This window comes from Ranitomeya imitator, chromosome 4, assembly GCF_032444005.1.
Source record: "Ranitomeya imitator isolate aRanImi1 chromosome 4, aRanImi1.pri, whole genome shotgun sequence".
In the NCBI taxonomy this organism is placed as follows: Eukaryota; Metazoa; Chordata; class Amphibia; order Anura; family Dendrobatidae; genus Ranitomeya; species Ranitomeya imitator.
This window is the reverse complement of record NC_091285.1, coordinates 355,885,037-355,910,936: the sequence shown is the minus strand read 5'-3', so window position 1 is coordinate 355,910,936 and position 25,900 is coordinate 355,885,037. Positions and strand designations below refer to the sequence as shown.

The 25,900-nt window shown below is 46.2% G+C and overlaps 1 protein-coding gene across 1 annotated transcript in view; it reads left to right on the top strand.

Moving 5' to 3' along the window:
• Positions 1-1,389: 1,389 nt before the first annotated feature.
• The window catches only part of BCAP29 (B cell receptor associated protein 29), a 148,362-nt gene continuing 123,851 nt past the window's right edge, over positions 1,390-25,900 (top strand). The window contains exons 1-2 of the mRNA XM_069765066.1: positions 1,390-1,499; positions 12,589-12,696. Of these exons, the coding sequence (XP_069621167.1) occupies positions 12,605-12,696 (92 nt within the window). The 5' untranslated portion in view covers positions 1,390-1,499; positions 12,589-12,604. The remainder of the gene's footprint in view (positions 1,500-12,588; positions 12,697-25,900) is intronic.

Genomic DNA, 25,900 nt, shown 5'->3' with positions numbered 1-25,900 from the left:
TGTTCCCCGCTATACAGGGCAGATTTTTTTTTTGTGTGGCTGTTTCTGTGCTGCCACTATCATCCTCTATCACCTATAATACCCACAAAGAACCATTATACCCATATTCCTATCAGAAGTAGATGAAGTATGTTCCTGGGCATGTGTATTTGTGATATTTCACCCATAATCCCCATACAGAACAATAATTATACCCATATTCCTATCAGAAGTAGATGAAATATGTTCCTGAGCATGTGTATTTGTGATATTTCACCCATAATCCCCATACAGATCAATAGATATACCCATATTCCTATCAGAAGTAGATGAAGTATGTTCCTGGGCATGTGTATTTGTGATATTTCACCCATAATCCCCATACAGAACAATAGATATACCCATATTCCTATCAGAAGTAGATGAAGTATGATCCTGGGCATGTGTATTTGTGATATTTCACCCATAATCCCCATACAGAACAATAGATATACCCATATTCCTATTAGAAGTAGATGAAGTATGTTCCTGGGCATGTGTATTTGTGATATTTCACCCATAATCCCCATACAGAACAATAGATATACCCATATTCCTATCAGAAGTAGATGAAGTATGATCCTGGGCATGTGTATTTGTGATATTTCACCCATAATCCCCATACAGAACAATAGATATACCCATATTCCTATCAGAAGTAGATGAAATATGTTCCTGGGCATGTGTATTTGTGATATTTCACCCATAATCCCCATACAGAACAATAGATATACCCATATTCCTATTAGAAGTAGATGAAGTATGTTCCTGGGCATGTGTATTTGTGATATTTCACCCATAATCCCCATACAGAACAATAGATATACCCATATTCCTATCAGAAGTAGATGAAATATGTTCCTGGGCATGTGTATTTGTGATATTTCACCCATAATCCCCATACAGAACAATAGATATACCCATATTCCTATTAGAAGTAGATGAAGTATGTTCCTGGGCATGTGTATTTGTGATATTTCACCCATAATCCCCATACAGAACAATAGATATACCCATATTCCCTTCTTGCTATATTACATGAAGTCATTTCCTGGGCTGCATTTGTAAAATGTGCTGCCATCTAGTGGTGGAGTCTAGTATTGCAGCCCATCATCCCATCATCCCAATATGCAGTAGTCCGTCCCCGAAATTTAGTGCAAAAAAGTTCCATTGCACGTGAATAAGATTTGATATAATCTCATGTCCATGGCGGGTGCTCAGAGCTCCCCTCATGATGGCCCGGCCTCCTCTCCCTGTGTCAGCCGCACTACGGGCACGGAGTCCTAGGACAGTGGAAAGGCCGCAGCCGTCAGTGATCTCGGCTCCCAGTCAGAATTCGAGTCATAAACTTTGAAGCAGCGCTGTTCCCTTGACAATCATGGCTGCCGAGGACGGGACTTCCGTAAAGGATAATGCGACAGACCCCGCCTCCTTCCCGCTCCAGCGCGTCTGACTGGCAGAGTTGTGTGAGGCAGCGGCGGGTGAGTTCTGCGGCTTTCCGGGGCCGGTGATGCGCGCGTTGTGTGATGGCGCCATGTATACGCGCTGCCCGCAGATCCGTACAGTGCAGGCATGGCGCTGCGTCCTGACAAGAACTGTCTGTGTGGAATGTCGGCAGGTGCTGCTGTCTGTACACAGTGAATTACTAACACTAGTAGTGTTCCGCCTCCATAATGTGAAGTGTTCAGACTGACGTGAGCCCGAGGTTGTCTGCATTCACCTGCAGCCCCGCTATTACTGGGGTTCTGCACCGTGTGCCACTGTGTGAGGGTCTGCTGCACTGTGTGAGGGTCTGCTCCACTGTGTGAGGGTCTGCTGCACTGTGTGAGGGTCTGCTGCACTGTGTGAGGGTCTGCTCCACTGTGTGAGGGTCTGCTGCACTGTGTGAGGGTCTGCTGCACTGTGTGAGGGTCTGCTGCACTGTGTGAGGGTCTGCTGCACTGTGTGAGGGTCGCTGCACTGTGTGAGGGTCTACTGCACTGTGTGCCACTGTGTGAGGGTCTACTGCACTGTGTGAGGGTCTACTGCACTGTGTGCCACTGTGTGAGGGTCTACTGCACTGTGTGCCACTGTGTGAGGGTCTGCTGCACTGTGTGAGGGTCTGCTGCACTGTGTGAGGGTCTGCTGCACTGTGTGAGGGTCTGCTGCACTGTGTGAGGGTCTGCTGCACTGTGTGAGGGTCTGCTGCACTGTGTGAGGGTCTGCTGCACTGTGTGCCACTGTGTGAGGGTCTACTGCACTGTGTGAGGGTCTGCTGCACTGTGTGCCACTGTGTGCCACTGTGTGAGGGTCTACTGCACTGTGTGCCACTGTGTGAGGGTCTACTGCACTGTGTGCCACTGTGTGAGGGTCTACTGCACTGTGTGCCACTGTGTGAGGGTCTACTGCACTGTGTGCCACTGTGTGAGGGTCTACTGCACTGTGTGCCACTGTGTGAGGGTCTACTGCACTGTGTGAGGGTCTACTGCACTGTGTGCCACTGTGTGAGGGTCTACTGCACTGTGTGAGGGTCTACTGCACTGTGTGCCACTGTGTGGTGGTCTACTGCTAGGTGTGCCAGTGTGTGTGGGGTCTACTGCTAGGTGTGCCAGTGTGTGGTGGTCTACTGCTAGGTGTGCCAGTGTGTGTGGTGGTCTACTGCTAGGTGTGCCAGTGTGTGTGGGGTCTACTGCTAGGTGTGCCAGTGTGTGTGGGGTCTACTGCACTGTGTGCCACTGTGAGGGTCTACTGCACTGTGTGAGGGTCTACTGCACTGTGTGCCACTGTGTGAGGGTCTACTGCACTGTGTGAGGGTCTACTGCACTGTGTGAGGGTCTACTGCACTGTGTGCCACTGTGTGAGGGTCTACTGCACTGTGTGCCACTGTGTGAGGGTCTACTGCACTGTGTGAGGGTCTACTACACTGTGTGAGGGTCTACTGCACTGTGTGCCACTGTGTGGTGGTCTACTGCTAGGTGTGCCAGTGTGTGTGGGGTCTACTGCACGGTGTGCCAGTGTGTGTGGGGTCTACTGCACTGTGTGAGGGTCTACTGCACTGTGTGCCACTGTGAGGGTCTACTGCACTGTGTGAGGGTCTACTGCACTGTGTGCCACTGTGTGAGGGTCTACTGCACTGTGTGAGGGTCTACTGCACTGTGTGCCACTGTGTGAGGGTCTACTGCACTGTGTGAGGGTCTACTGCACTGTGTGCCACTGTGTGAGGGTCTACTGCACTGTGTGCCACTGTGTGAGGGTCTACTGCACTGTGTGCCACTGTGTGAGGGTCTACTGCACTGTGTGAGGGTCTACTGCACTGTGTGCCACTGTGTGAGGGTCTACTGCACTGTGTGCCACTGTGTGGTGGTCTACTGCTAGGTGTGCCAGTGTGTGTGGGGTCTACTGCATGGTGTGCCAGTGTGTGGTGGTCTACTGCTAGGTGTGCCAGTGTGTGTGGGGTCTACTGCTAGATGTGCCAGTGTGTGTGGGGTCTACTGCACTGTGTGAGGGTCTACTGCACTGTGTGCCACTGTGAGGGTCTACTGCACTGTGTGAGGGTCTACTGCACTGTGTGCCACTGTGTGAGGGTCTACTGCACTGTGTGAGGGTGTACTGCACTGTGTGCCACTGTGTGAGGGTGTACTGCACTGTGTGAGGGTGTACTGCACTGTGTGAGGGTGTACTGCACTGTGTGAGGGTGTACTGCACTGTGTGAGGGTGTACTGCACTGTGTGAGGGTGTACTGCACTGTGTGAGGGTCTACTGCACTGTGTGAGGGTCTACTGCACTGTGTGAGGGTCTACTGCACTGTGTGAGGGTCTACTGCACTGTGTGAGGGTCTACTGCACTGTGTGAGGGTCTACTGCACTGTGTGAGGGTCTACTGCACTGTGTGCCACTGTGTGAGGGTCTACTGCACTGTGTGCCACTGTGTGGTGGTCTACTGCTAGGTGTGCCAGTGTGTGTGGGGTCTACTGCACGGTGTGCCAGTGTGTGGTGGTCTACTGCTAGGTGTGCCAGTGTGTGTGGGGTCTACTGCTAGGTGTGCCAGTGTGTGTGGGGTCTACTGCACTGTGTGAGGGTCTACTGCACTGTGTGCCACTGTGTGAGGGTCTACTGCACTGTGTGAGGGTCTACTGCACTGTGTGAGGGTCTACTGCACTGTGTGCCACTGTGTGAGGGTCTACTGCACTGTGTGAGGGTCTACTGCACTGTGTGAGGGTCTACTGCACTGTGTGCCACTGTGTGAGGGTCTACTGCACTGTGTGAGGGTCTACTGCACTGTGTGCCACTGTGTGGTGGTCTACTGCTAGGTGTGCCAGTGTGTGTGGGGTCTACTGCACGGTGTGCCAGTGTGTGTGGGGTCTACTGCACTGTGTGAGGGTCTACTGCACTGTGTGCCACTGTGTGGAGGTCTACTGCACCATGTGCTACTGTGTGTGTGGGAGTACTGCGCGGTGTGCCACTGGGTGTGTGGGGGTCTACTGCACAGTGTGCCACTGGGTGTGTGGGGGGTCTACTGCACAGTGTGCCACTGGGTGTGTGGGGTCTACTGCACAGTGTGCCACTGTGTGTGTGGGGGTCTACTGCACTGTGTGCTACTGTGTTTGGGAGTACTGCGCAGTGTGCCACTGTGTTGGGGGGGGTACTGCACGGGGTGCCACTGTGTGTGGGGGGATACTGCGCAGTGTACCATTATGTGTGAGGGGGAATACTGTGCCATGTGCCAGTGTGTAGTTGTACTGCTCGGTGTGCCAGCGTGGGGTTACTGGCCAATGTGCCAGGCACAAACTTTGTGGAATATCACTTGATTATATTGTGCATATTCATCTGTTTATTATTCTGTTCACTCCTGTCCCCGTGTACGGTTCTGCGCCGCGCTGTCCCCGTGTACTGTGCCATACACTGGTGTACCTAAAACCCCAAATCTTAATCCAGTCCCTGGATTAAGAATTGTGGTGAGGTGCACTCCACTCTTAAGATGTGCCAGATTCTTTGAGGGGCTTATGCTTCTTAATGAATCAGGCTTGTGTCATTCAAAGAAGCCCCTCATCAAGAATGGTGCAATCATCACTTTTGATGACTTGGGGCCATTCTCTTAACCCTTTAACGACATATAATGTACAGTTTCATCATATGCCGGGTTAATGACTTGGAAGCTCACCCAGAAACTGCATCTGCATCTTTTTCAGCAGATGATGCCTTTCATATTGTGCTATCATCTGCCGCTAACAACTGTGTGTGGAGCAGAGTTCCCCCTCCCACAGCTGTTAACCTGTTAAATGCTGCTGTCAATCTCTAACAGCGGTATTTGCAGCGTGCAGGGGGGCACCTCATTCTATGTGCTCATTAGTGCCCCTGTAACGTAGTTGCGGTCACCGATAGACTGCTATGACAGCTGGGGGTCTGCTGAAGAACACTGGTTGGTATTGGAGACCATGATTTTTGCTATATACAGCCACAGTGTGGTATTGATGTATACAGCATAAGGCCGGCTTCACACTCAGCGTATGAAAATACGGTCCGTATATTACGGCCGTAATACGCTGAAATGTCCCGAAAATAGTGGTCCGTAGCTCCTCCGTAGGCAGGGTGTGTCAGCGTTTTTTGCGCATGGCATCCTCCGTATGTAATCCGTATGGCATCCGTACTGCGTGGTTTTCTCGCAGGCTTGCAAAACCAACATACCGCTATAGAAATGATCCATGTGTCCCAAAAAGAAAAAAAAAAAATATATACTGTCTATATATATATATATATATGTGTCTATGTCATTAGACACATATATGTATATATATTAATATTTTTTCCAGCGCTATACAGCTTGAAAGCCGGTAATTCAATTACCGGCTTTTTCTTTCTCCTTCCTAAAACCCGACATGATTTGAGACATGGTTTACATACAGTAAACCATGTCTTCTCTCCATTTTTTTTGCAGATTCCACACTACTAATGTCAGTAGTGTGTATCTGCAAAATTTGGCCGTTCTAGCTCTTAAAATAAAGGGTTAAATTGCGGAAAAAATTGGCGTGGGCTCCCGCGCAATTTTCTCCGCCAGCTCCCAGGCTTTCTAGGAAATTTCCTACGATCTATGAACATCCAGCAGAGGGCGCCTCACCGCAAATGAAGCTAAATATAGCTCATTGATCTATATTTAGACTCATTCCCCGGGGTTTTGCAGCGAGGAGTAGCATTGCATTAGCAAAGCTCCTTGCTGCAAAATGTTTTAACCCCTTCAGAAGGATTTACATCGTTGGACGTTACAGATCTGCGGAGGGTAAGTATATTGTTGGTTTATTATGTTTTTTCTTTCACAGAACGAGGGTCTTCAGTGACTGGATTGGGCGTAGAATAAAATACTCCAACAGCCATTGTTTTTATTTCATTAAAATAATTTTAAATAATGTGTTTGTGTTTTATTTAACCCTTTCATTCAATTGGATTAATAATGGATAGGTGTCATAATTGACGCCTCTCCATTATTAATTAGGCTTAATGTCACCTTACAATAGCAAGGTGGCATTAACCCTTCATTACCCCATATCCCACCGCTACACGGGAATGGGAAGAGAGTGGCCAAGTGCCAGAATAGGCGCATCTTCCAGATGTGCCTTTTCTGGGGTGGCTGGGGGCAGATATTTTTAGCCAGGGGGGGGGGCCAATAACCGTGGACCCTCTCCAGGCTATTAATATCTGCCCTCAGTCACTGGCTTTACTACTCTGGCGGAGAAAATTGCGCGGGAGCCCATGCCAATTTTTTCCGCAATTTAACCCTTTATTTTAAGAGCTAGAACGGCCAAATTTTGCAGATACACACTACTGACATTAGTAGTGTGGAATCTGCAAAAAAAATGGAGAGAAGACATGGTTTACTGTATGTAAACCAGGTCTCATATCATGTCGGGTTTTAGGAAGGAGAAAGAAAAAGCCGGTAATTGAATTACCGGCTTTCAAGCTGTATAGCGCTGGAAAAAATATTAATATATATACATATATGTGTCTCACTGATATATATATATATATATATATATATATATATATATATATATATATATATATATATATATATATATATACCTATTCTATGTGTATACATTTATTCTACCTATTCTACTGTAAGCTGTCAGTGTGATTTTACTGTACACTGCACTGAATTACCGGCTTTTCTCTCTAACAGCGCTGCGTATTTCTCGCAAGTCACACTGCTTGTCCGTGTGTAATCCGTATTTTTCAGGCTTCCATAGACTTTCATTGGCGTATTTCTTGCGCAGTACGGTGACAAACGCAGCATGCTGCGATTTTGTACGGCCGTAGAAAGCCGTATAATACTGATCAGTAAAATACGGCAGATAGGAGCAGGGGCATAGAGAATAATTGTGCCGTATTTTTTGCGAGTTTTACGGACGTAGTTTCTGCGCTCTTACGTCCGTAAAACTCGCAAGTGTGAAGCCGGCCTAAGCGATCGGATGATCGCAGGTTCAACTACCCTTAGGGGACTAATAAATGCAGTGAAAAGTGGGGAAAAAATATGTATACAAAGTTCAGATCACCCATTTTTCCCCCATTTAGGCTATGTGCACACGTTCAGGATTTTTCAATTTTTTTTCGCTTTTTTTGGCCGTTTTCCGCGGGAAAAAAGCTTAAAAAACACATACATCCCATCATTTTTAATGCATTCTGCAATTTTTGTGCACATGATTATTATTTATTTATATAGCACCATTAATTCCATGGTGCTGTACATGTGAAAAAGGGGGTTACATAGATATCGTTACATAGATATCGTTAACAGTAAACAAATTTACAGTGACAGACTGGTACAGAGGGGAGAGGACCCTGTCCTTGCGGACTTACCGTATTTTTCGGACTGAAAGACGCACTTTTTCCCCCCCAAAAAAGGGGGGAAAATGGGGGGTGCGTCTAATAGTCGCAATGCAGGCTTACCTAGGTGGCAGAGGTGCGGTGGCAGAGGTCCGGTGGCAGAGGTGCGGTTGCGGGGGTGTGGCGGCAGAGGAGGCGCAGTAAGCGGGGTTCCTTTCCCCGGTATGGTGATGCAGCAGGCCCGGTATGCAGCAGAGCCGGGTGAATCCTCTTGTTATCGGTGGTGGCGGCCATTTTCCGGAGGCCGCGCGTGCGCAGATGGAGCGCTCTGCTTCCCGGGGCTTCAGGAAAATGGCCGCCGCGATCTCCATCTGCGCACGCGCGGCCTCCCGCGGCCATTTTCCTGAAGCCCCGGGAGCAGAGCGCTTCATCTGCACACGCGCGGCCTCAGGAAGATGGCCGCGCCCACCGATAACAAGAGGATTCACCCGGCTCTGCTGCATACCGGGCCTGCTGCATCACCATACCGGGGAAAGGGACCCCGCTTCCTGCGCCTCCTCTGCTGCCACACCCCCGCCACCGCACCTCTGCCACCGGACCTCTGCCACCGCACCTCTGCCACCTAGGTAAGCCTGCATGGTACGCCAGGGACCCCTCTCACGCCATACCTCTCACTGCACCTCCTGATCCCTGCACCTCCTGATCCCAGCACCTCCTGATCCCAGCACCTCCTGATCCCAGCACCTCCTGATCCCAGCACCTCCTGATCCCAGCACCTCCTGATCCCAGCACCTCCTGATCCCAGCACCTCCTGATCCCAGCACCTCCTGATCCCAGCACCTCCTGATCCCAGCACCTCCTGATCCCAGCACCTTCTGATCCCAGCACCTTCTCATCCCAGCACCTTCTCATCCCAGCACCTTCTCATCCCAGCACCTCCTCATCCCAGCATCACCCCACCTTGCCTCCTGTGACCCTGCTCTGCCACCGCCATAAGATACTGTAAATTCGGACAATAAGACGGACCCCCATGTTATAAAAAATCTTTTTTTCTGCAATTTTCACCCCAAATTTGGGGTGCGTCTTATGGTCCGGTGCGTCTTATAGTCCGAAAAATACGGTACATTCTTCAGGATAATGGGGAAGAGACAGGAGGTCGGTGTGCTGCAGCACTGGTGGTGATGAGGTGGCAGCTCGGGCGGTTGGTGAGGCGGCAGAATGGTTATTGCAGGCTGTAGGCTTTGCTGAAGAGATGGGTTTTCAGGTTCCGTCTGAAGGATCCAAGGGTGGTGGGTAATCGTACGTGTTGAGGCGTGGAATTCCAGAGGATGGGGGATATTCTGGGGAAGTCTTGGAGGCGGTTGGGTGAGGAGCGAATAAGTGTAGAGGAGAAAGGGAGGTCTTGGGGGGCTCGAAGATTACGTGAGGGAAGATATTGGGAGATTGGTTCAGAGATATAGGGAGGGGACAGGTTGTGGATGGCAAAACATGATGCGTTTTTTTCTGCGAAAAAACGCATTGCGGTAAAAAACACAGCATGTTCATTAATTTTGCAGATTTTTCTCGTTTTTGCCGCTATTTAATGCATTGGGAAACTCTGGAAAAAAACGCACAACAACCGCGAAAAAAACGCCTGCGGATTTCCTGCAGAAAAAGTCTGGTTTTGTTCAAGAAAATTCTGCAGAAAATCCTTGTGTGCACATAGCCTAAAAATAAAGGAACTTAAAAAAAAAAATGCACATGTGGTATAATTACATCCTTGAAAGAGCAAACTTGATCGGTAAATGTCAAAATGAGAAAAAAAAAATCTATATGCCAAAATTACATTTTTTCAGCCACTGCAACAAAAAATTAAGAACTCATCAAAACATTGTATCCATCCTTACATGGTATCCGTTAACCGTGACTTAGACTAGGTTCACATTAGCTTTTCAGTCCGCAGCGTGGTGCTGAGGACTTCTTTCCTTAAGCTCCGCCTACTTCCGCGTGCATCCTGTGTACTTATGTTTAACATTGTGTACGCAGGGACATGCGTTGTATGTGGATGTGCCCTCTGTTTTGACGTGCCCACCAACTGCAGGAAAATTCAACATGATGCGTTCGATGGACACGTCAAAAAGACGCATGTGGACGCATCTGCATACAACGCATGTCCCTGCGTACACTGTGTTAAAGATGGGTACACAGGACACATGCGGAAGTAGGCGGAGCTAAGGAAAGAAGTCCGCAGCACCACGCTGCAGACTGAAACGCTAATGTGAACCCGGCCTTAGGGCGCAGTGAATAAGCCATCACACAGCCCCATAAACTGAAAATTTAAATACAGTAGTTACAGGTCTTGGAAAATGGCTACACAAGCAAATTTTTTTTTTTTTTTTTTTTTTTTTTTGTATTTTTTACAAATTTACTAATTTTCCCCACTTAGATAAAAGAAAACCCTGTATAACTATTCTTTTTTGGTATTTCACTAATCATACCGGCCTGGAGAATCATATTGTCTAAGGGTCACTTCCGTCTGTCTGTCCTTCTGTCTGTCACGGTTATTCATTCGCTGATTGGTCTCGCCAGCTGCCTGTCATGGCTGCCGCAACCAATCAGCGACGGGCACAGTCTGGAAGAAAATGGCCGCTCCTTACTCCCCGCAGTCAGTGCCTGTCGCCCGCATACTCCCCTCCGGTCACCGCTAACACAGGGTTAATGCCGGCGGTAACGGACCGCGTTATGCCGCGGGTAACGCACTCCGTTACCGCTGGTATTAACCCTGTGTGTCCCCAACCTTTTACTATTGATGCTGCCTATGCGGCATCAATAGTAGAAAATAAGTAATGTTTAAAAATAATAAAAAAAAACAAAACAAAAAACCTGCTATACTCACCGTCCGTTGTCCGCTGAGCCGCTCTTGCCTGCCGCCATCTTCCTTTCCCAGCGATGCATTGCGAAATTACCCAGAAGACCTAGCGGTTTTGCGAGACCGCTAAGTCATCTGGGTAATTTCGCAGTGCATCCTGGGAACGCAGGATGGCGGCAGCCACGCGCCCATCGCAATATGCTACGCGGCTGGGCGATATGCTACGCGGCTGGGCGATATGCTACGCGGCTGGGCGATATGCTACGCGGCTGGGCGATATGCTACGCGGCTGGGCGATATGCTACGCGGCTGGGCGATATGCTACGTCACTGGGCAATACACTACGTGGACATGCATATTCTAGAATACCCAATGCGTTAGAATCGGGCCACCATCTAGTATTAAATAAAAAACTTTAAAAACAATTTTGGCTTTTTTTGTTATTTCGGCACACTTAGAATTTTTTTTCCAGCTTTCCAATACATCATGATTTAATCAACACTGTCATTCAAAAGTACAACTTGTCCCGCAAAAAAGAAGGCCTCCTAGGTGTGGGGGCCTGCACCTATTGTCAGGAAGTTGAACTTCTAGCCCCGATGAGGACCTTCTATTTGCTTTACATAATGGTGCAGCAGATAAGATGTCCAACTGCCCATCCATTCGTTCATGGGGCTGCTGGAAAAAGGTGAGCGCAGTACTCAGCAGCCCAATAGGGAGTGAATAGAGCAGCGGGCGGGGATGTACCCTGCTGCTCCATTATTACGGGAAAAAGGTCCCCCTTCTGCCGATTGTTGGGGGTCCAAGCTGACGGATCTAAACTAATCAACAAGTTATCACCTATCTTAAGGATAGGTTTTTTGGACAACCCTTTTAAAGTATACATCAACTCTCCCTCTTTAGGGCACATAGGACCATATCATGGGGTCTAAGTGTCACCATTAGCCCTTTCCATCTTCCTGCATAAAGTAACACGGTATGGGGTTCGGGGTAACAGCAGTGTCTGCTTGTGGAAGACCACTCCAGTAACTTGTAGTTATAACATGAGAAGGTTACTTATTCTAAAGTTCTGCTGTCTGTTTCAGATACGTTGACAGTTAAACATGTGATTTGGATAAATCAAATCTTCGCCTTTTGACTTTTAGCAATGATTTATACAATGCCCAGTTTTTTTTGTAAGTTATTGGTATTGTCTGGCAGCCAGTCAATAGAGATACTGCCAAGAAAAAGTGGTCTTATCCCTTATAGCAACTACCCAGGGTCCGCATTACAGTTGACATTCTGAGTTACTGTCAACAACAGATGACTAAAAAAACCTCCTGACTTTGCTTTGTGGCTTCGCCGTTCTAGCTATGGCTTGTTGTCATATATTAGTCATCATTGCTTGTTATTTATTGTAAAGAAGAAAGGGAATCTGTCACCAGGTTACCTGAAATAGAAAATTATGTGTTGTGTAGCGTTGGCATATTATTGCTTGGCCTTTGACTCATTCCTGTTGATTCTGTGATATCCCATCAAGGCCTATAAGGGTATATGCATACAATCAGAGCAGTAATTGCTGAGGGTTTTACGCTGTGTGCTTATGCATCATCAAACGCACAGCAACCAAATATTACAGGATAGTGAATGGGACCCCATGTCCAATATGCGTCCACAGACGCCCTCAGCTCACCTGCGGAGACGGACATGCGGTGCATCTTCCAAGACCGCAGCATGTCAATTTTTAGCGTCTCCACAAGAGAAGTTTCACTCATACAGTACAATGTATTGGATGTGGTGAATTTGCTTAGTTCAGTGAACACATGCAGATTCATCTGCGTTCAATAGACTGCAGTTCTTTGGACACCGCGAACATGCGTTGCGTCCAATGCACTGCCACTTCTGGATCCTATGCCCCCAACCTAACACATTTTGTTTCCTTTTTTGTAGATTTCAAGTACTTAATATGACATTTCAGTGGACAGCAGTGGCATTGTTCCTGTATGGGGAAGTCGGAGTCATTTTAATTCTTTGCATCCCATTTATTTCTCCAACGAGGTACAATAGAAGTTTTATTAAATGTGTGTTCAGGTTACTGTATGTAATATAGTGATATTAATGATGTGTCATTCATTTATTAGGATAACATTAGTCAGTGTTCACTTCACTTGTTTAGTGCATACACCAAATGCAGTTGAAACCAGATGTTTACATGCACTATATAAAAAGACAGATATGCCTGTTATCTCAGTATCTGACATGAAATCAGAATAAGCCTTTCCCATTTTATGTCAATTAGGATTATCATAATCTACTATATAATTGTCTAAGGGTCACTTCCGTCTGTCCTTCTTTCTGTCGCGGATATTCATTGGTCGCTGCCTCTGTCTGTCATGGAAAAACGCCCACGACCATTGCCACAACCAATCAGCGATGGGCACAGTCCGCCGGCAAAATGGCCGCTCCTTCCTCCCCGCAGTCAGTGCCTGCACTCCATTAACGCAGCTATAAACCCTGTGTGACCAACTTTTTACTATTGATGCTGCGTGTGCAGCATCAATAGTAAAAAGATCTAATGTTACAAATAATAATAATAATAATAAACGTTATTCTCACCCTCCGACGTGGCGCTGTCCTCGGCAGTGCAAGCGGCAGGTTCCGGTGCTAAGGATGCTATGCGATAAGGACTTGCCATGACATCACAGTCAAGTGACCACAACGTCATCACAGGTCCTGCGCTCATACCAACCCTGGGACCGGAAGCTGCTGTGTGCACCGCACACATGCGCCAGGACTACAAGAGGCCTTCAGAAGGTGAGTATATGTTTATTTTTTATTTTAAGTCTTTTTTAACCTGTTATGTCACTGGGCAGTATACTGCGTGTCTGTGCTGTATACTACGTGGCTCTGTGCTGTATACTATGTGGCTCTGTGCTGTATACTACGTGGCTCTGTGCTGTATACTACGTGGCTCTGTGCTGTATACTACGTGGCTCTGTGCTGTATACTACGTGGCTCTGTGCTGTATACTACGTGGCTCTGTGCTGTATACTACGTGGCTCTGTGCTGTATACTACGTGGCTCTGTGCTGTATACTACGTGGCTCTGTGCTGTATACTACGTGGCTCTGTGCTATATACTACGTGGCTCTGTGCTGTATACTACGTGGCTCTGTGCTGTATACTACGTGGCTCTGTGCTGTATACTACGTGGCTCTGTGCTGTATACTACGTGGCTCTGTGCTGTATACTACGTGGCTCTGCTGTATACTACGTGGCTCTGTGCTGTATACTACGTGGCTCCGTGCTGTATACTACGTGGCTCTGTGCTGTATACTACGTGGCTCCGTGCTGTATACTACGTGGCTCCGTGCTGTATACTACGTGGCTCTGTGCTGTATACTACGTGGCTCTGTGCTGTATACTACGTGGCTCTGTGCTGTATACTACGTGGCTCTGTGCTGTATACTACGTGGCTCTGTGCTGTATACTACGTGGCTCTGTGCTGTATACTACGTGGCTCTGTGCTGTATACTACGTGGCTCCGTGCTGTATACTACGTGGCTCCGTGCTGTATACTACGTGGCTCTGTGCTGTATACTACGTGGCTCTGTGCTGTATACTACGTGGCTCTGTGCTGTATACTACGTGGCTCTGTGCTGTATACTACGTGGCTCTGTGCTGTATACTACGTGGACATGCATATTCTAGAATACCCGATGCGTTAGAATCGGGCCACCATCTAGTTATTAATATATGTCAAATGCCAGAATAATGGGAGAGAATGTTTTAAGTCATTTTTATTACTTACTGCAAAGTCAAAAGTTTACATACATTTCATTAGTATTTCGTATCATTGCCCTTAAACTGAATGACTTGGGTGACACATTTGGGATATCCTTCCACAAGCTTCTCACAATAGTTGGCGGAATTTGGGCCCAATCCTCCTGACAAAACGTGTTACTGATCCATGTTTGTAGGTTGCCTTGCTTGTACCTGCTTTTTCAGCTTTGCCCATAAATTTTCAAAAGGATTGAAATCAGGGCTCTGTGATGGCCACTCCAAAACATTGACTTTGTCATCCGTAAGCCACTTTGTTACCATTTTGGCAGTATGCTTCGGGTCATTGTACATTTCGAAGACCCATTTCCGCCCAAGTTTTAGCTTCCTGACTGATGTCTTGAGATGTTGCTTCAGTATTGCCACATAATCTTCTTTTCTCGTGATGCCATCTATTTTGTGAGGTTCACCAGTCCCTCCTGCAGCAAAACAACCCCACAACATAATGCTGCCACCCCCTGTGTTTCACAGTTGGAATGGTGTTCTTAGGCTTCCAAGTTTCTCCCTTTTTCCTCCAAACGTAACGATGGTCGTTATGTCCAAAATGTTCAATATTAGTTTCATCAGACCACAGGACATGTGTCCAAAAGTGAAGGTCTTTGTTCCTGTGTACATTTGTAAACAATAATCTGGCTTTTTTATGTTTCTTTTGGCGTGATAGCTTCTTCCTGGCAGAGTGGCCTTTCAGCCCATGTTGATACAGTATTCGTTTCACTGTGGATATTGACACAATCTTACCAGGTTCCGCCATCATCTTCACAAGGTCTTTTGCTTTTGTCCTTGGGTTGATATTCACATGTTGGATCAAAGCTCGTTTGTCTCTGGAACACAGAACCCATCTCTTTCCGGAAAGGTATGAAGGCTGGATATTCCCATCTTGTTTGTACTTGCATATAATTGTACAGATGAACGAGTCACTTTCAGGTATCTTGAAATTGTACCCAAAGATGAGCCAGACTTGTACAAGATCACAATTTTTTTCCTGATATGTTGGCTGATTTCTTAAGACTTTCCCAAGATGCTACACAAAGATGCAGCGTGTTTGTGGTGTGCATTAAAATAAAGACACACCTGTGGATGTACCGTATTTTCCGCTTTGTAAGACGCACTTTATTTCCCCCAAATTTGGGGGGGAAATGGGGGTGCGTCTTACAAAGCGGATATACCGCTTACCGTTACAGGCTGGGATGAGGGGGTGTCCGCTGCTGCTGCCCGCCGCCGCCCGCTATCGCCCGCCACTGCTGCCGCGGTTGTCCGCTGCTGCCCGCTGCTGTCCTGGGAGATCCTGGAAACTCCGGTGCTGTGGGGGGCTCTGGCGACATTTTGTGAAAGACCAGAGCCCCCGGCAGTTCGTCCATGCGTTCCTGTATGACTGACTTTGGGAAAATGGCCGCCGGAATCTCGAGAGATGAGATCTCAGCGCTGAGATCTCATCTCTCGAGATTCCGGCGGCCATTTTCCCGGAGTCAGTCATACAGGAACGCATGGACGAACTGCCGGGGGCTCTGGTCTTTCACAAAATGTCGCCAGAGCCCCCCGCAGCCCCGGAGACAGCCCCGCAGCCCCGGAGACAGCCCTGCAGCACAGGAGCCCCCCTGCAGACCCCCTCATCCCAGCCTGCAGCACAGGAGCACCCCTGCAGACCCCCTCATCCCAGCCTGCAGCAATGCTCCACTCCTGCCTCCAGCACCGACCCTGGGACCCTGATCCGCTGCAGCCACAACCCCTGGTGAGTAATAAGACGCATGGATTATAAGACGCCCCACCAATTTATTAAAAAAAGTTTTTTTCCTATTTTTCTCTCAAAATTTGGGGTGCGTCTCATAATCCGAAGCGTCTTACAAAGCGAAAAATACGGTAAGTAACTCAGATGTTGCCAAAAAATAGAATCCGAAGCTTCCAAACACATTACATCATCATATGGGCAGTCCAGTGTTGTTTAAATGCATAGTAATCTTAGTGTATGTAAACTTTTGACTTTGCAGTAAGCGATAAAAATGCCTTAAAAATTCTCTCTCTCTCATTACTCAGGCATTTGGCAAATATTAATAATTATAGTAATCCTAATTGACCTAAAACGGGAACGGTTTATTCTGATTTCATGTCAGATATTGAGAAAACATGCATATATGTCTTTTTCTATATTGTGTGTAAACTTCTAATTTCCACTGTGTATCCATAGTGATCTAATCACAAACTGAATCCAAAATCGCCTCTAATAGCTCAGCATACATCAATACACCATTTCTTGGTGGTACTGGATAGTGTAGTAGACTGTACACAGAAAAAAAGTGCATTATGTATTTTGTTTTCACAATAGGAGCTTATTAATGATGTATCACACTGTAAGCCTATACATTGGGATACATCACGGCTTGCCACAGGTATACATATGGCTGCAATGTAGGGTCTGTAACTGGATGTGCACAGAACCATTTTGCCCTATAGTAAATATTTTAGATATATAAAACGTCTACCCAAAGAAGGAACATTATCTCACCAGCTGCTTAGGATATTTTTGGAACAGTACAGGAGCTCTTAATAGCTGCATGTTCCCTGTGCAGTTTCCCAAGTTCAATACGTGATTTCTCATTCATGGAGATTTTGTTTTGATCACATTGTAATTATGCTGTGTATTTACTTGTCATAGTAAGCTTTAATAATAGAATTTAAGTATTACATTGTAATATTTTAACAGCGTACAAACTTGAAACCCGCATATCTAATAAAACTAATTGAAGTCAGTGACGACCTAAATTATAATTATTATTAATTTTTAGAGAACTATTAGCTCAATAGTGCCGTGTGCATGAGAAGGGGTTACATACAAATGTACCGTATTTTTAGGACTGCAAGACGCACTTAGGTTTTAGAGGACGAAATTAGAAAAAAAATTTAAGCAAATCCTGGTGTGCATGGCCCCTTCATCCCTATCCCCGTTCTGGTATGCATGGCCCTCTCCTTATCCTGGTATGATTTTTCACCCATCCTCGTCCTCATGGCCCCCTCCTTATCCTGGTATGATTGCCCCCCATCCCTGTCCTGGTATGCATGGCCCCATTCTTATCCTGGTATGATTTGCCCCCATCCCCCTTCTGGTATGCATGGCCCCATCAGAAAAACATATTAAAAACCCCAAAACATTACACCTACCTTTCTGCGCTCCCTAGCAGCGTCTAGTTCCAGTGCCAGCAGCTGCTTTATGCTTGTAAGCAGCACATGGCAGGGATGTTATGCGCTGCTTACAAGCAGAGCACAGCTGCTGGAATATGCACCGCTCTCCACGCCAGGACTATGTGCGTGGAGGGCAGTGAGTATTCATTGCTCGATCTTTTGTAGCACTCAGTGTCAGCCGCCAGCAGTCACTTGTGCCCACTACTTAAGAGAGAGGAATATTCACCGCATTCCACGCCCATGGGAGTGGAGTGTGGTGAATATTCATTTCTCTCAAGCAGCGGACACACGTGACCGCTGGCAGCTGCAGGAAGCCCGGCGGCTGACACCGTGTGCTACTAAAGATCGAGCAATGAATACTCATTGCCCTCCCTAAGGCTGCCATCACACTAGCAGTATTTGGTCAGTATTTTACATCAGTATTTGTAAGCCAAAACCAGGAGTGGGTGAGAAATGCAGAAGTGGTGCAAATGTTTCTATTATACTTTTCCTCTGATTGTTCCACTCCTGGTTTTGGCTTACAAATACTGATGTAAAATACTGACCAAATACTGCTAGTGTGACGGCAGCCTAAGTGTAATGTTGTTTTATTTTTAATGTTTTTTAACAGTTTTAGCCACAGCAGCAGTCTTCTGCCTCCTGTAACCCACTGCATTTTTTGGAGGAAAAAAGTGCGTCTTATAGTCCAAAAATACGATAAATTACAGTGAACAAACTAACAATGACAGACTGGCATAGAAAGGAGAAGGCCCTGCCCTTGCGGGCTTATATTCTACAGGATAATGAGGAAAGAGACGTTAAGTTAAGGGATTGTGACAGGTTCAGTTGTGGTAAAGTGTCAGGGGGTCATTACAGGCTGCAAGCTTTCTTGACGAGCTGGGTTTCCAATTTTCTTCTGAAGGTTCTGAGTTTGGCGGAATCAGATGTGTTGCTGCACAGAATTCTAGATGATGGGGGATACTTGGGAGAAGTCTTTGTGTCAATTGGGTGAGGAGATTTTCAGAGGAGTAGCCAGGAGCGAGGTGGATTAATCAGGCAGCAGAGAGAAGGAGGGAGGCCACAGCGAAGGATATTGCAGTAGTCGAGGCGGGAGATGATGAGGGTATGCACTAACATTTTAGTTGACTGTGAGTTGAAGTATCAGCAATAAAGTATAAAACATAATCTTTAATAAATCAAAAACCTAAAAACAAGCTACCCTATTAGGGAAGGTGAGGAACCAAGTACAGTATAAACAAGGCCTCACTCCTAATTGATAACATTGTAAACCACACACGATGGTGTATATCTATCTCTTGTATAAAGCTGAGTGTGTGTGTGTATATCCGGGATTGGCATCTGCACCGTCGCAGCTACAGCCACAAAAATTTGCACAGTCGCACTTCGGGACCCTGAGAGCGTCATAGGCTATGTTGTGAGGTGAAATTTTAACCCCGCGCATTCCAATTCACCAAACAATTTTGCCCCTATCTACATAATGGGAAAAAATGAAAGGAAAAGTGTTGGAGGCAAATTGACAGCTGCCAGATGTGAACAAGGGGGACGTGAAGAGTGAGAGCGATGGCGCCAAAGCGTATATACCGTACAGTTGCTAAGGTGGGGCCCCGACATGGGATACTCGCCACACACGGGGATATGAACACACACACAAAATGCGCCACACACTTCCACGTGCTTGAACACATATCACCCTCAGCACACATTTCACCACACATTCTCCAACCTCGCCACATAAAAGTCGAAACACAAAAGTCGCCGCTCAAAACTCGCCACGCGCAAACACGCCACATGCAAAACTAGGCTCACGCAAAACTCGCCACACGTGCAAAACTCACCTCATGGAAAAGTCGCCACACGCGGAAAAATTGCACACGCGGAAAAATTGCCACATGCGCTAAAGTTGCAACACATGCAAAAGTTGCCTCACACAAAACTTGCACCACACATAAAACTCGCCACGCGCAAAACTCGCCATGCGCAAAGCTTGCTGCACAGAACTTGCTACACTAACCTGTCAAATGCAACTCAACACAAAAAGTTGCTACACGCATGTCGCCACACGCAACTCAACACACACAACTTGAGACATGAAACTCGCCCTAAAACACACACAAGTCTGGTATTATCCTTCAAAAATAAAAATCTGATTAATAAGCAGACAAATTACAAGAGCAACAACTGTACCATATAGGAAATACGGCAACTGTCAGTCACATGACCTGTCTATTATGTGTATGTGTGAGCTAATATATACTGCCAGGGGGGAGGGCTTCCTGTTGGCTGGGGATTTATCAGGCTGCCAATTCAGCTTACAAATACTGAGGTAAAAATACTGAGCAAATAACGTGTGAACGAGGTCTAATACAGGAGGAGATGACACACAGGTATATACTATATACAGGGGAGAGGACACACACATATATACTATATACAGGGGAGATGACACAGGTATATATTATATACAGGAGGAGATGACACACATATATACTGTATACAGGGGAGATGACACAGGTATATATTATATACAGGGTGGATGACACACAGGTATATACTATATACAGGGGGAGATAAGACACAGGTATATACTATATACAGGAGCAGATGACACACAGGTATATACTATATACAGGAGGAGATGACACGTATATACTATATACAGGAGAGATGACATACAGGTATATACTATATAAAAGAGGAGATGACACATGGGTATATAGAGGAGATGACATACAGCAGGTATATATTATATACAGGGGAGATGACATACAGGTATATACTATATACAGAAGGAGATGACACATAGGTATATACAATATACAGGAGGAGATGATATACAGCAGGCATATACTATTTACAGGGGAGATGACATACCGGTATATACTATATACAGGAGATGAGATACAGGTGTATACTATATGTAAGGGAGATGACAAACATGTATATACTGAGGGGAAAATGAGGGGTGAGGGAAAATAGTGGAGTGATCGGAAAATGACAGATGTGAGGTCGAAATGACAAGTGTTAGGGGGGAATGAGAGGAGTGAGGGCGGAAATGAGAGGTGTAAGGGAGAAAATGAGATGTGAGGGGGAAAATGAGAGTCGTGATGGGAAAATAAGAAGTGAGGTGCTATAACTAACCACAGACATTTACTATGCCCAGAGCCACGTAGTATATTGCCCAGCCACGTAGTATATTGCCCAGCCACGCAGTATACTGCCCAGCCACGTAGTATACTGCCCAGCCACGTAGTATACTGCCCAGCCACGTAGTATACTGCCCAGCCACGTAGTATACTGCCCAGCCACGTAGTATACTGCCCAGCCACGTAGTATACTGCCCAGCCACGTAGTATACTGCCCAGCCACGTAGTATACTGCCCAGCCACGTAGTATACTGCCCAGCCACGTAGTATACTGCCCAGCCACGTAGTATACTGCCCAGCCACGTAGTATACTGCCCAGCCACGTAGTATACTGCCCAGCCACGTAGTATACTGCCCAGCCACGTAGTATACTGCCCAGCCACGTAGTATACTGCCCAGCCACGTAGTATCCTGCCCAGCCACGTAGTATACTGCCCAGCCACGTAGTATCCTGCCCAGCCACGTAGTATCCTGCCCAGCCACGTAGTATCTAGTACTGCCCAGCCACGTAGTATCTAGTACTGCCCAGCCACGTAGTATCTAGTACTGCCCAGCCACGTAGTATCTAGTACTGCCCAGCCACGTAGTATCTAGTACTGCCCAGCCACGTAGTATCTAGTACTGCCCAGCCACGTAGTATCTAGTACTGCCCAGCCACGTAGTATCTAGTACTGCCCAGCCACGTAGTATCTAGTACTGCCCAGCCACGTAGTATATAGCACTGCCCACGTAGTATATAGCAGCCATGTAGTATATAGTACTGCCCACGTAGTATATAGCAGCCATGTAGTATCTAGTACTGCCCACGTAGTATATAGCAGCCATGTAGTATATAGTACTGTCCACGTAGTATATAGCAGCCATGTAGTATATAGTACTGTCCACGTAGTATATAGCAGCCATGTAGTATATAGTACTGCCCACGTAGTATATAGCAGCCATGTAGCCCAGTATTTAGCAGTGTGGGCACCATATCCCTGTTAAAAAAAAAAAAAAAAAAAGTTACATACTCACCCCTGGGATCCAACGGCGCTGTGCCGATGAGCGCGCGGCTGCCGCCATCTTCCGTTCCCAGGATGCATTGCGAAATTACTCAGAAGACTTAGCGGTCTCGCGAGACCGCTAAGTCTTCTGGGTAATTTCGCAATGCATCGCTGGGAACGGAAGATGGCGTCAGGCGCGAGCGGCTCAGCGGACAACGGAGGGTGGGTATAGGAGGTTTCTTGTTTTTTTTATTATTAACATTACATTTTTTTACTATTGATGCCGCATAGGCAGCATCAAGAGTAAAAAGTTGGGGACACACCGGGTTAATAGCGGCGGTAACGGAGTGCGTTACCCGCGGCATAACGCGGTCCGTTACCGCCGGCATTAACCCTGTGTTAGCGGTGGCTGGACGAGAGTATGCGGGCGCAGGGCAGTGACTGCGGGGGGGTAAGGAGCTGCCATTTTCTTCCGCACTGTGCCCGTCGCTGATTGGTCGTGGCTGTTTTGACCAGGGTGGATTTGATTTAAATCTAACTGATTTAAATCACGATTTAAATCACTAGTCAGTAAGGCTTGATTTAAATCAGTGATTTAAATCAAAGTTTCTACCTAACTGAATTTGACTCCGCAGAGGTCCCAGCCTCTTCTTCACGGCAAAAATGTTACACATGAACAGAGTTGAGAAAAAGACCTTAATCCTATTGTTCTACAAACCTATGAATACAGAATCAACCCCTTCAGTGCCAAGTCCAAGAAGTTAGACAATATGTTTCTGATTGTTTGGAGTGGAATAGATCTGCACAACACAAGAAGAATGTGAATCTAAGTGTGAGGAGGAGGAAGGGCAAGCAGACAAGAAAATGAAAAAGAAACTTTGAGCACAATACTGCAGCATAGCCACAGACAGACAAGTCTGGATCTGTTTGTGTGTACGATCTGAGGTTTATTACATTCTTTCCTTATAATGGCAGCAGGCCGTAAAAGAGACCCAGTTTGGGAATATTTTAATGAAGCTCCTTCGCCTATCGGTAAGGCAGGCATGCGTGCAAAATGCAAACGATGCAACAAAGAGAATCAAGGCCTGGTGGCGCGAATGAGGCAACATCATGAGAAGTGCGGTGATGAAGATGACTCCTCTTCATCACCGCACTTCTCATGATGTTGCCTCATTCGCGCCACCAGTCCTTGCATCTCTTTGTTGCATCGTTGCATGAGGCAACATCATGCACAAAAAATGCGTATTGCATTCTATTAAATAGGATGCTTAATGTGGGCTTTTTTTTTTGCGGTTTTATAGTGTTCTTATAGCGAAAAACCGCGAAAAAAAACCTGAAAACTCTGCTACGTGTGCACACAGCCTTATAGCGTTTGTATCGCGAAAAAACGCAAAAAATCAGCAACGTGTGCACACAGCCTAATATCATTTTTCAAGCTGGTGTGATAAAGTATTCTAATTTACTGAGATGATGACTTTTGGGTTTTCATTGGCTGTAAGCCATAATCATCAACAGAAATAAACTCTTGAAATAGATCACTCTGATTGTAATCTAATATATAATTGCCTAGAATACTACTTCCTGCAATTTGTGCCAACTTCCGTGGCTTTGTCCGGAGCTAATGTCCGGAGCTAATGTCCGGAGCTAATGTCCGGAGCTAATGTCCGGAGATTAATTGCCTAGAATACTACTTCCTGCAATTTGTGCCAACTTCCGTGGCTTTGTCCGGAGCTAATGTCCGGAGCTAATGTCCGGAGATAAGTGACGTCAACAGTGTCCAGTGTCTGATTGGTTGCCGCCTGCTGCGAGCGACCAATCAGAAACGTGCCGTACTGTGACACACTCCGCCCGCCATTTTGGTGTGATTTTTGAATTTTTACCTCACAGCAAGTTTCTACTGCGTGGAGGCGGGCCCAGTGACGTTGCTCTTAAAGCTCCTGACGAATTTCGTCAAAAAAATGATAATACCATTTACCAAAACTATATATATTTAGTTGTGAAGTGGTTCAGTGACATTTTCACACCAATTTTGAACTTTTGTTTGGTGTTTTCTCCATATACTGCCTATTATTCACTGACTGTTATACTGAGAGACTGCCGTTTATTAACCTCTTCTTTGCCACATTGGGTATATTGCTCTATTATTTGCCACATAAGGACATTGTCCATTATTGCCCAGCAATTTCTCTGCAATATAAACTGCCTATTTATTAATATCTGCATTCCTGCAAAGAACTATTGCCTATTATTAACTGGCTATTTTCCTACTACCTGACACTGCCTCTTATTAACCTGTTGTTTGCCACCACCACGCTTAAAGCTGTTTAGCTTAGCCAACATGAGCTCTAATAGTAAGGATACTAATGACACAGAGCCCAAAGCTGCTGATGGCGCACGTAAGATTAGGTCTGATAGAAAGTATACTAATAATGCAGAGCAAAAAGACGCCGATGCCGCACGTAAGCGCAAACAGCGTGCTAACAAGAGTACAGAGGATAGATGCAAGCGCATGGACACTGTTAAGTATACTAATGACACAGAGTCCAAAGCTTATGATGGCGCACGTAAGATCAGGTCTGATATAAAGTATGGTAATGATGCAGAGCGAAAAGCCGCCGATGCCGGACGTAAGCGCAAACAGCGTGTTAACAAGAGTACAGAGGAGAGATGCAAGCGCCTGGACACTAAGTATACTAATGACACAGAGCCCAAAGCTGCTGATGGCGCACGTAACATCAGGTCTGATAATAAGTATACCAATGACGCTGAGCGAAAAGCCGCCGATGCCGCACGTAAGCACAAACAGCGTGCTAACGAGACTACAGAGGACAGACATAAGCGCCTGGACACTGTTAATGCTGCTTGCAATAAACGCATTACTAATGAGTCTTTTGAGGACAAAACTAATCGATTAAGTAATAAAGCTGCTTCTGCACGCTCTCAACGTTGCAAACATAATATTTCCACGTCCTCAGTCATAGATTCTGCCCACAATACAGCTTCTTTGTCTCCATTCATAGAATGTGTGCAGCTTGAAGCTCCTTTAACCGTTGGTAAATCTGCACGTAAGCGCAAACACTGTCCTACTTACACTCCAAATGATAAACGCCGTCGCCTGCACACTGTTAAGTCTGCTTATAAGACATGCTTCACACCTGACTCTTCTAAGGCAACAAACAAACCATTACCAAATGCAGCTGGTGCACGCCGTGAATGGCGCAAAAAAAACGCTTGCACCTCCATATTAATAAACTCTGACCACGATACACCTTCCAACTCCTCAGTGATTGAATCTGTGGAAAGTGAAGATCCTCTACCAGGTCCACGCTTTATATATGTTGGCTTACAGAAACATTCCAATGCTCCGTTATCACAACCTGTACCTCAACATCCTACAGGTTTTACTAATGATGACAGTACCATAGTAGAACACTCCTGTGGTCCTATGAACTATTTATGTGAACATTGTCAAGCATTACATTTTAATGCTGAGATACCAGCAGATAAAAATTTTACTCTGTGTTGTCACAAGAGTAAAGTGCATATACCTATACCCCAATATCCCGAGGTCTTTAAACGATTGCTGACAGGGGAGAGTGAGTTCAGTAAGAATCTCATGGAAAATATTCGTAGTATTAACAGCTCATTTGCTTTCGCCTCCATGGGTGCCAATATATCCCCTCCACCTGGACATGGCCCTTACTGTTTCCGTATACATGGACAAATATATCATCGTACTGGAACTCTACATCCCAGTGATGATCAAGTTCCAGCTTATGCCCAACTGTATATTTTGGATACCGCTACCGCGAATGAACAACGTTTAAACTGTGAACAAAATCAAAAATGTCATCCCACTTTGATGAGTATAATTGCTCTTCAGTTAGACAATGTGAATCCCTTTGTTGCTGCCTACAAAATGTTACGAGATGTGGAACATGAAGAACATCTTAAAGCTGAAGCTAATGGCACTCTCATGCCAAATATCATCATGGCCCTTAAACAAGATCGGAATCAAGACCCTCGCCGATATAATAATCCAACTGTCAATGAAGTTGCTGTCGTATTTGAAAATGACAATGGAGAGCCACCATTTAATCGTGATATTTTAATACATTTACAA